Raw genomic sequence first — 12,019 nt, forward strand, 5'->3', positions numbered from 1 at the left:
GAATACGCAAGAAGTTCAAGGAACTGTCACAGTGGTTTCTTCCAATCAAAACACCTATTAAATAAGGTTCCTTTTCTAAGCTACCAGGTCTTTTCTTTTCATTCACTCTTTGATCTGTTGTGCTTTTCAGAGTATAAGATGTTAGAATCACCTGGGGCATGTGTTTTAAATACAGATTCCTAGACTGCACCTCAAAACCACTAAATCAGAACTTCTGGAAGCCCAAGACTCCAACACTTTCGCTTTTTTTTAAAGTCTTTTAGGGATTTTGCCTGATAGAAAAAAAAATTTTTAATGGTCTGTATTCTAATACCAGGATAATGCTAAAAGCTCCAAAATAGTTTCAAGTTTATATTATCTACAAATATTTTAAAATATTTTTCCAAGATAGATCATGCATATAGAAAAATGCACAGAATAGTAAGTGTACAGTTCCATGAATTTTCACAAAACAAACACTTGTGTAACGTATCCCTTAGATCAAGAAATGAGGTATTACTGGCACTCTAGAAGCCTTCTCTGTCCTCTCCTCCACTACTGCCCTTCTCTCCCAAAGCTGTTTTTTTGGGGTCTGTTTTTAACTTTATATGTATATGGTGCATTTATAGAAATTAAGATGTAAAATTTATAGGATTGTGCAAGGATTCTTAACCTTTTTTGTGCCCTTCAGTAGCCTGGTAAATTCTGTGAACTTCTCAGAATGTTTAATTGCATGAAATACATAGGATTATGAAGGAAATCATATTGACATTTAATCATGTGATGATAGGTTAAAAGATGAAATTCTGAACATGGTTAGAATTCCCACTTTTGCCTAAGGTATTAGTGTTAACTAAAGAAGTTCACAAGTAGTGTCTTTATCTAATAGCTTAAACTATATCCATGTTCACTGATAGTAAGTGAAATAAATTACTGGTGTGTGCTAGGCTCATAATATAAGAAGACTAATTTCAGGACGGTAAGCAGTTTTTGATGGGGCTGTCAGGTGAGATTTGCTGGATGATGCTGAATGTGGACTTAAGGACTATCAAAGCTTTATAACTGTAGTCTTGAGGTGGGTAGTAGGGTCAAATGGTGCAGTAAAATGACCTAAAGACGGGCAGGAGAAAGAGAAAGGAGGACAATATATCATATTAAATAACTGATTGAGAATTGACTAAAGTGGACAGAGAAAGAAGGTGTGCCTCAGCCAGCTGTTTCTGATGAGCTTTTCTCATTTAATCTTTACTTTTTAGATGAGCACCCTTATTAAGGATGCTCAGATTTTTTTAAATCAATTTGAGCCTATACTATTTAAAATATAATGGTAAATTAGTAATCAAATTGATCCATATTTCAGTGTCACTTTTCCTAGTAAATTGGGCTTAATCATTAAGCTTTATTTAGCTTTTCCATTTTTTTCTTTTAAGCTTTCTTATTTACTCTTTGAAAGCCTTTAAATTTTTTTAAAAATAGAATATAATTTTATATAAGATACAGGTAATGAATTAACCAGAACCTGCAAGATCTATTGAAACTGATTACATTTTACTATTTTGAAATATTTCTCAACAAATGGTCCGAATATTTTTGTTTCCATTTTAGAACAAAATCCAGTCTCATAGCAGAGGAGAATATAATGTTTACAGCACCTTTCAGAGCCATGAACCAGAGTTTGACTACTTGAAAAGTTTAGAAATAGAAGAAAAGATCAACAAAATTAGGTGGTTACCCCAGAAAAATGCTGCTCAGTTTTTATTGTCTACCAATGGTAAGTGTAAATTTTATTTCACATGCTCTCTCTGTACACATACTCCAGGATACATTTCACTTTTCAAAGAGAAGTAGTTGTTAAGAGAGATGTACAAATAGACATTTGGAAATATTTCTTCCCCACATAGAATATAAACTCTTCTTTTTTGTCTTCCCTTTTTAATTCTCATTTCTTTTTTTAAAAAATATATCTTTATTCATTTCAGAGAGAGGAAAGGACAGGGAGAGAGATAGAAACATCAATGATGAGAGAGTCATTGATCGGCTGCCTCCTGCATGCCCCTGACTGGAGATTAAGCCCGCAACCCAGGCATGTGCCCTGACCGGGAATATAACTGTGATCGCCTGAATCCTATGTCAATGCTCAACCACTGAGCCACACCCAGCTGGGCTCTCGTTTTGTTTTTAAATTCTATGAAGGAGATTTTCAGGTGTCAGGGTTTTTTGCACGCACACATTTTATAGTAAAAGAATGAGCTGATTCTCTTTCTGCCCCTTCATGGCTTAGTCTTGGGCAGGTTACTAACACTGAGTCAAATTTTCCTCACCTGCAACGTAGAGATAGTATTATCTATATATTATTGTATTGTTATGAGTAGTAAATGTGATAACTCCTAATGTACATAATACATGCTCAGTAAATGTTAATTTCCTTTCTTCCCTCCCTTCTTTTGAAGTGTTCCAAAACTGTCCAAAGAGTATTTCAAACTATAAATTTGAAAGACACTGCCAGAGGATGGTGTCCATTCAAGGATACTCTCTAGGAGAGCACTCTGCTTACTTGACCCTTGTCCAGTAAGGACACAAACTGGAATTGACATACTGTCTTCTTCCCAGCAAGCCTCATTATTTTCTTACACCGTTTTGCTTTCTCAGGAAAAGTTTTTAAGTGAGAGTTAGAATTGTGTGGTGACTACCAGGATTTAAATGCCTTTATGACAAGTTAAGAATTGGGTCTTTTTTTGTTGTCCTAAATTTTTTTGCACATAAGTTGTTGTGACTTAGTTTAGCATTTGGAGGCTGAGGGCTGAAGAGAGTCTTTAGAGTGACTGAGAGATCCTTCCAGATTCTGGGTAGCCATAGTTGGTAAAAATTTATATCAAAACTTTTTGAGACTGACACAAGGGTTGGGAAAAACTCTCATATTTTCTCCTATCTTCACTATTGATAAAAGCAAATTTTTAGTACCTAGACCTTACCATTCTTTACCATTCACAGTCTGTAAACTCAGGTACCTGACTTCTGGGGTGACATGGTGGAGAATGTTGAGTTCCCCCTTCATCCAGCTTAGGTCTCATCACCCTTGGTATCTAGTTCTTTGAAATGCATTTGACAAAATGATGCCACTCTCTGATACTGTAGATGTTTGCCTCCTCTAGCCCATATTTTTTTTATCATCAAGGTGCTGCCTAACCAGCCCATTAACGCTTGTACCTCTTTTTACATAAACTGCATTCCCCTCTCTTATTATTAAAAGAAAAATAACTAGAAATAATGGTTTAAAGATTATAACTTGCCCTAGCCGGTTTGGCTCAGTGGTTAGGGCGTTGGCCCGTGGACTGAAGGGTCCTGGGTTTAATTCCAGCCAAGGGCACCTACCTCAGTTGCAGGCTTGATCTCCGGCCCTGGTCAGGGGGCATGTGGGAGGCAACCAGTCGGTGTGTGTCTTTCACATCAATGTTTCTCTCTGTCTTTCTCCCTTCCTCTCTCTCTGAAAATGAAAAATGTATCCTCAGGTGAGGATTAAAAAACAAATAAACAAAGCTTATAACTTACAGCATCATAGATGGAGGTACTATGTTTACTCATGTCATATATTAGCTTCTAGCCTTGGTTCAACTTTAATTTATGTGGTAAACTAAGTTATTTCAAATAGTATTTCAGATACTGCTTTTTTCTCTGACATCAAATAATGCATAATTTTACCATTTATATAGTTTCTTCTTTTGGTAGTAAATGTCCCAGGGAAGTGTTGTTATACATTTCATGTATTGGAGTATTTCTTCTTAATAATTGGCCAGTTCACTTCTTAGTGCTAAATCATTTTACTTTTTATAAAGGGGAATTTTTAACACATAGGCTGAGATAGAATAGTGTAATGAAGACCTCCATACCCATCACCAGCTTCAATAATTCTTAGTTCACAGCCAGTTCTGTTTCTCAGATCCTCCTCCTTCCCCTCTCTCTCAGTATTATTTGAAAGCAAATTGCGTTTCGATTTATTTATGGATTAAATCTTAAATAGCTTTCAATTGCCAGCTCATCTTCACGAGTCTTCCTTGCAGACTCCCTTGTTCTCCTCTTTGGTTTAAAATAGCAAGGCAGTGTATAGTCAGATGAACCTTTCTAGACACTAAACCCTGCAAAGGCTCAGTACAAGGAGAGACACTGGGAATTCTAGTGATTGGGCTGGGGTATGTGAATCTATGTAGTCCTTTTCTATAGACAGATCAACAATGTCTCCCAAATAGGTTTACTAGGTGTATTTTAAAAATCATTGATTAATAATCAAAGTTATTTCAAAGGACACTGTACAATGCATTCATAGATTTTTGTCTGTTTGTTGTTAATGGATACTAAATAAAACACAGGTATTTGAGGGCTGCATTTTTTTTGTGTGTGCTATAAAAATAGAGTCCAATGTGGAAGGATTGAATAGAGGAATGGGAATTTTGTAAACTGCTGTGTCTGGGTTTGGTGGGGTAAGAAAAAGAATGGGAGGAGGACTTGAGCTATATCTGAAAAATGTTATTCTTTAAAAAGAGAGAAAGCAGTTAATCTTACCCTCATTCTTGCATTGGCTTTCCATGGTCATCATAAACTGGTGTTTCCAAAATCATTTTTACTTAAATAACTTTATAGTCACCTTTTATATCTTTAGTCACTTAATGTTTCTTCAAATGATTTTATTCTCTTTTATCATCTTTCACCTTTGAATTCTCCTTAATTCTTCCACATTGCAAAAAGGTGTGACAGTAACCTGTTGACCATGGATGGGTCTTGAATATATGAGTAATGCAAGTTCATTCATAATAGGTTGCCTTTTAACAGCTTGTTAATAAGAAGCTTTTTCAGTCTTAACTAAAGCTGTATTCCCACAGAGGAAACTTGGTAGCGTAGTTTTACCTGTCCCGACCCTCTGCATGTGGCCAGAAATATACATAGACCTTTGGACTTCTTGAATACTTCTTTAATTATTAGGGTTGACAATTTAGGGTATCACCATAGAGCAGTTCTTAATTTTTTGGAAGTAACAGATACCTTTGAGAATCTTACAATCCCCTTCACAGAAAAGTTGTGTTTAAAAGCACATAATCTTGCATATAGTTTAATGGAGTTTGATTATGTATCTCTACCTATGGACCAAAAGACTCCAGATTAAAGACACTTCCATAGAGCATACAAATGAAAAAAAATTTAATTTTATGTCATATTTGTTAAAACATTAATTTATTTCCAGCCTTATCCCCAACCACCGCACTGTAATTGTGTAGTACTTCTGTGCCTTGTCCTGTGTTTATGCTATTGAAAAAGAAGTTTTGCCCTCTTATGTCATAAATTTTATCACTTTTAAAATTCTTGAAGTTTAATTTGTTTTAGAAGTTTTGACCTAGTTTTTTATAATTTTTTTAAGTATTTCTGATAACACTATTAGGAACCACTAATTTCATCTCATTTGAAAGTTTGACAAGTATATTGTGATTTCTTTTTTCTTCTTTTTTTTAAAATATGTTTTTATTGATTTCAGAGAGGAAAGGAGAGAGGGGGAGAGAGAGAAAAAAACATCAGTGAGAATCATCAGTTGGCTGCCTCCTGCACACCCTTTACTGGGGATCGAGCCCAAAACTGGGGCCTGTGCCCTGACCTCCAAGTCCATGGGTTGATCCTCAACTATTGAGCCACATGACTGGGCTGTTGTGATTTCTTTATCTCAGTCTTCAAGGTTGATGAATTTGAACAGGCCATAAGATGATCATGGGGATTGGATAGTGGGTGGGGTGACTTGACATCCTCATCATCTTTAGATGATAATTTCTCCCAGAATACAGAATTTAGGCCTGACTCATTTATATTACAGATTTGGAGATAAAATATTCTAAAGTATATAATTATTTATCTAAATTATATAAATATATAAATAGCACATAGAAAACACACATAACTGAATTGCAAGATAACCAGAAACATGATTACAATAGGGTTTAGATGAAACACTAGATTACAAATTAGTAGAGTTAGCCGTTTTCTGTTTAGACTTCACCTTTGCAGAGGGCATCCACAGGGGCAGCTGGCATACTCTTCTCCACAGGCAGAGAGGTGGCCAGGTTAGAGGAGTCCCTGCTACCTTTCTGTTTGACAGTTTTATAAAGTGTCTATATACACTATTTTAAAAATTGTATTATGCCCATTTGCTTATGAAAGACAGTTAAGAATGTGATAGTTTTATATGAATGCAATTTTAGAATAACAAAGTATTAAATATGCATGAGTCCATAGTGATATAAATAAATGGGAGAGAAGGGAAACTTCTTATAGGAAAATTACAAATAATATGTGGATGGTTACTCCTTCCTACAGGGAGTGTAACTTAATTCTCCCTTTAAGTGTGGACTGGACTTAGTGACTCACTTTCAAAGAATAGAATATGGCAAGGGGAAAAATGGTAACTGCAGTGGAGAAACCTGGCACATACTGCCTTAACCAAGTGAGCAAAGCGGAAAAGTCCCACTGATACCATGTATGCTCTCACTTTACCTCTGGTGCTCTTCCTAAAAACCCACGATTCCTGTCTGGTCATGAGAAAACAGCAAACATACCCTGTCGAGGGACATCCTACAAAATACCTCACCACTGCTCAGAACTGTCAGCGTGATGAAAAGTAAGGAAAGTCTGAGAAATTGTTCAAGTTAGAGAGACTGAGACTTGACAACGAAAGAATTTTTTGGATCCTTGATGGGATCCTGAAACCGAAAGGATAGTAGAAAACTTGGTGGAATCTGAGTAAAGCCTGGGGTTTAGTTAGTTGTAATGTACAACGTTAATTTCTTAAGTTTTAACAAATGTACCAGCTTGCATAAGGTGTTGACATCAGAAGAAACTGGGTGAAGGGTATATGGAAACACTGTGCTGTCTTTGTAACTTCTCTGGAACTCAATTCCAAAATAAAAGTTAATTTTTAAAAAATATTATTTTATATATTCTTGATACATAAGAATTTTGTCTTGAAGAACTTGGGAACGTATGCTTTTAATCAGTCAATTTTACCTACTAATACAGTGGGGAAATATATATTTAAACAGGCATCCAGACTTGTGAAGGAATTCCTGGACTCATAGGATCTGCTAGGAATAGTTCGGCCATCTTAACCAATTTTGTTGTTTGTTCTCTTTTTAAAATTAAATATTGAGCATATGTATGTATGTGTTTATGTGTATGTATAGACACGTGTTAATATACACATAATAAATTTTTCCCCTCTGGCTATATTGTTTTAAAGGGTAAGGACCTTGCTATGACTTGATTTTAATATCAGATGGAATTTTATGAGTTCTATTAACATAAAAGTGCAGTATCTGTACTGTATTTCTGTTTGTGTGTTTTTATTTACCTGGTAATAAGAAATTTGGTTTTTGTTGAGTCAGATAAGGGGTTTTATTCTTGGGATTTTTTTTTTCTCTTTTTAATCCTCACCTGAGGTTTTGTTTTTACTGATTTTAGAGAGAGAGGAAGGGAGAGAGAGAGAGAAATAGCAATCGATTGCCTCCTGTACATGCCCCAATCAGGGCTAGAACCCGCAACCTTTTGGTGTTCAGGATGATGTTCCAACCAACTGAGCCACCCGGCCAGGGCATTCTTGGTATCTTTTTAGGTGAAATATGAAATGGCATGTTTAAATATACCATAAAGTGTTCTTCTCCTATAAGTATTACTTTTTTTTTTTTGAGGACTTTATTCATTGTCTCCCCAGATAAAACAATAAAATTGTGGAAAATCAGTGAAAGGGACAAAAGACCAGAAGGGTATAACTTGAAAGAGGAAGATGGAAGGTATAGAGATCCTACTACAGTCACTACACTACGAGTAAGTACATAAGAAAAAGTTACTCTAATTCTGATGAATAGTGGTTTTGTGTGTGTGTGTGTGTTTAGTATTTTTATTGATTTTTAGAGAGAGGAGAAGGGAGAGAGAAAGAAAGAAACATCTGTGTGAGAGTGGAACCTTGATTGGCTGCCTCCCTCACGCCCCCTACTGGGGATCAGGCCTGCAACCCAGGCATGTGCCCTGACTGGGAATTGAACCAGCAACCTTTTTTTAAAATACATTTTTTTATTGATTTCAGAGAGAGGAAGGGGGGGAGAGAGAGAGAGATAAGAAACATCAGTGATGAGAGAGTCATTGATTCCTTGATCAGCTGCCTCCTGCATGCCCCCTGCTGGGGATCGAGCCCACAACCTGGGCAGATGCCCTGACCAGGAATTGAACCTTGATCTCCTGGATCCTAGATTGATGCTCAACCGCTGAGCCACACTCATCCGGGCACCAGCAACCTTTTGATGACACCCAACTAACCAACTGAGCTACACCAGCATTTTGTATTCATGCTATATATTCTAGATCCTGAGCCAGAACTTGAATAGGGATAATTACAGTTTGCCCTCATCCCAACAATTCTGTAACTAGATAAGACACTAAAAACTCTCATTTCAAACAGACCCTGACCTACATAGACGTCTCACTGTGGCCAGGGGCAGAACCAGGACTCTAATATTCTATACCCATTCTTTTTTGCTCTTTTGATTTGAATATCAACTATTACAAACTTAAGTTTCAAGATTAATTTTCTTTGGAGACAGAAAAAGTAGAAATGGACCAAATCTTGTTGCAGATAAAAAATACCAAGAATTAGATACTCTGGGTTAATTTCCTTTTTAACCACTTTAATTTAAACCATAAACATTTATTAGCTTTGCAATTCTTTCAAGCAAAAGATTGGAACTAGGAAGAACGGCAAATTCTAATAGTATTGCTACCTGTAAAAGAAGATAAATTAAGTTGTTCATTTTCTTATTTCAACACTTTAGAAGACCAACATCAGTTACTTTTTAAAACTAAATCTATGTAATACTATGCTGTTTTATAGTTCCTCAAAAACTGTAGAAATGAAGTGCTCTGAAGCTTAAGCGCTATTGTAAACAATGAACATTTTGTAATGACTGTTTTTCTTGTGTCTTATTGACAGGTGCCAGTCTTTAGGCCCATGGATCTAATGGTTGAGGCCAGTCCTCGAAGAATATTTGCCAATGCTCATACATACCACATCAACTCAATTTCTATTAATAGTGATTATGAAACATATTTATCCGCAGATGATTTGCGAATTAATCTTTGGCATCTGGAAATTACAGACAGGAGTTTTAGTATCCATTTGGTTTCTCTTTTTTTGGTGGTGGTGGTAGTATAGAGTCAATATAAATATTTCTCTAAACCCCATTTTCATTGTTTATATTCTGAAAATTTCTGTGCATATACAAGTATTTGATATACAAACATACATACCTGGCACACACACATACTATATATGGAGAAAAAGAGATGTATATAAATTAATGTTTTTTAAGTATGTTTTTAAATAAAATGTTAACAGCTATCACTACTGCTATTACTGTATTTCCAAGTAGATATCATTTGAAAAATTAACACTTTACTATAATCATACTCTACTAATGTGTAAAAGAGGCAGTTTTCCTACTTTACCAGTCTAGCTAGTGAAAAGTCCTCTTTTGTTCAGCATTTCTTTCATCATGAGTAAACATGAGGTTTTTTTTATATTTGTATATTTTTCTTTCCTAATTTTTTCATTAGATTTGCATCTTTGTTGTTTTTCTTTGTTTTTAAAGCAATTTTTATGTTAATTAGCTTCCTACTTTGTAGTACAAATAGTTTTTCCCTTTTTGCTCCCCTTGAGGATTTTTGTTTTGTTTGGAATGCACGCTAAGTTTCTTAATATTTTGAAAGATAAACTTATCAATCTGTTCTTTATGGCTTTTGGGATTTGTGTCACACTCAGAAAAACAGACCTCTGCAGTCTAAAACGACTTAAAATTTGTCCATGTTTTCTTCTAAGAATTTTTTTAAGTATTAAAGGTTTTGCCTCCCTCTGCGGTCAAATAAGGACTAATATGCAATTCAGAATATTTGTGCTTCAGTCTACAAATTAATGTTAGCTTTGAAAAATGTAGAATTGTATTTGCCCTTTTTTCTCAGTGGAAATTCCTTAATAAAATGCTATCCAGATATTGTGGATATCAAGCCTGCCAACATGGAAGAGCTAACAGAAGTGATTACAGCAGCAGAATTCCATCCAAACAGTTGTAACACGTTTGTTTACAGCAGCAGTAAAGGAACTATTCGGTTATGTGACATGAGGGCATCTGCCCTCTGTGATAGGCATTCTAAACGTAAGTTAATTGCATTTCCCCCCCAGATGATAACATTTTGTTTGTCTAAAAGGTTTAGCCTCAGATGTGATAACCCCATGTGTATAGGTTTGCAACTGCTGACTCTACATGAGGCATGGTAGGTTATTCTACTGGAAAAACATAAGCTTCCTCAGGGGCGTGTCTCTTGATGTCCCAGTGGATATATTTTTAATGGAATGATACTCTTTGGGAACTTGGGGTGAGGCTCTCTAACCCTGTATTCAAGTAAAACAGTTCCTTTTCTTTTCCTTCCCTCCCTTTCTGCTTCTAATTTTGAGCTTCCTAGGAAGATTTCTTCGAAGAAAAGGTTTCCTTGGCTTTAAAAAAAAAAAAGTTTGAAAAGCACTGAGTTACATAATTCTTATCTTCATGTTTTTTGAATATTTTTAAAACTCATGAAAATAATTTTACCTGGCAACTAAAAATTAAATGGTGGTATGAATTTGGTGAGGATGGTGTGTTCCTTGTGATGATGGCACAGGCAAAGTCGGGGGGGGGGGGGGGGGTGGTGGTGTGTGTGTGTGTGTGTGTGTGTGTGTGTGTGTGTGTGTCTCTCTCTCTCTCTCTCTCTCTCTCTCTCTCTCTCTCTCTCTCTCTCTCTCTCTCTCTCTCTCTCTCTCCCCCCCCCCCCCCCCCCCCAAACCTGGGGCACTGAAGTCAGAAGCCCTGGGTGAGCCTGGTCTGTTAAATTAGCTCTGGGACTCTGGAAGTATAAATCTTTTACATCTTTAGTTGTAGTGTCTGTGTCATTCACTTAACACCTTGCTGACCAGTCACAAGATAACTCCCGTCTGCACTTACATTAATTAATTTTAAACACCTTGCTGACCAAAGTAGCCGGCCACACATGCAAGTTCTGGCTTGAAATAGCCAGTCAGCAAGGTTTAAGAAACTTTCAGAGAGATTATCTTAAAGCCAGAGAGATGTTTTTCAGTTTTTTATTAGGCTGTCATTTTTAGCTGCCTCTTAGGAAATTTGTGAATTGTTTCAACAAATGCTTTGTGCAAGCCAGAATATTATATAAATTGCCTTTTTTTCTTTTTTGTCTTTTAGTGTTTGAAGAACCTGAAGATCCCAGTAACAGGTCTTTCTTTTCTGAAATAATCTCCTCGATTTCTGATGTAAAATTCAGCCATAGTGGTCGATATATGATGACTAGAGACTACTTGTCAGTCAAAATTTGGGACTTAAATATGGAAAACAGGCCTGTGGAAACATACCAGGTATTTGCAGTTTTTTCTTTCGATGGCCATATATCCAACTTACTTCTGTGTGTTTATAGAGAAGGATTTTGTATTATGTGTTAATTCTAATACAGTGTTTGTTCCCAGTTAGGCATTTTCCTTCAGACGTCCTTGAGTATTATTAGGCTTTTCCTTATGTTAAATTTAGATATACTTATATAGGCTTTGTTGTAGTTTTGCAGTTAAAGTGTGATTTTGCTATGGGTTTGGTTCAATATTGATAACTTGTTTTCCCCTGTTTCTATCTACATTTAAAGTGAGAAGGGAAGAGCACCCTACTAAGGTCTGCAGGTGGAAGGGGGGGTTGGGGAGAGCGGTCAGTCTTAGTAGACGGTTGGAGTATGTGCAGCAGTAGTTGAACCAGAGCTTAACTGTGGCATGCCAGGTTAAAGGGACTAGCATTCTGCCTTTGGCTGATAACTGTTGTATTTACACTAAAAGAAAGGGGCTTGAAAGCCCAGCAGGCAGCTTTAGGAATTGTCTCTCTCTCGGGGGAGTCAGTTCTGGACTCCCTTGTCAGCCGGCACTTCCACTCATCCCCAC

General features: G+C 36.3%; 1 protein-coding gene across 2 annotated transcripts in view; it reads left to right on the forward strand.

The window, feature by feature from the left end:
- PPP2R2A (protein phosphatase 2 regulatory subunit Balpha) overlaps positions 1–12,019 on the forward strand; it is a 64,409-nt gene that overhangs the window by 47,214 nt on the left and 5,176 nt on the right. For both annotated transcript variants that reach the window (XM_081136372.1, XM_081136373.1), the window contains 5 exons: positions 1,585–1,750; positions 7,721–7,833; positions 8,993–9,170; positions 10,047–10,211; positions 11,286–11,455. In XM_081136372.1, coding sequence (XP_080992498.1) covers positions 1,585–1,750; positions 7,721–7,833; positions 8,993–9,170; positions 10,047–10,211; positions 11,286–11,455 — 792 coding nt within the window. The remainder of the gene's footprint in view (positions 1–1,584; positions 1,751–7,720; positions 7,834–8,992; positions 9,171–10,046; positions 10,212–11,285; positions 11,456–12,019) is intronic.

Source organism: Miniopterus schreibersii, assembly GCF_964146895.1.
Source record: "Miniopterus schreibersii genome assembly, chromosome: 4".
Classification (NCBI taxonomy): domain Eukaryota; kingdom Metazoa; phylum Chordata; class Mammalia; order Chiroptera; family Miniopteridae; genus Miniopterus; species Miniopterus schreibersii.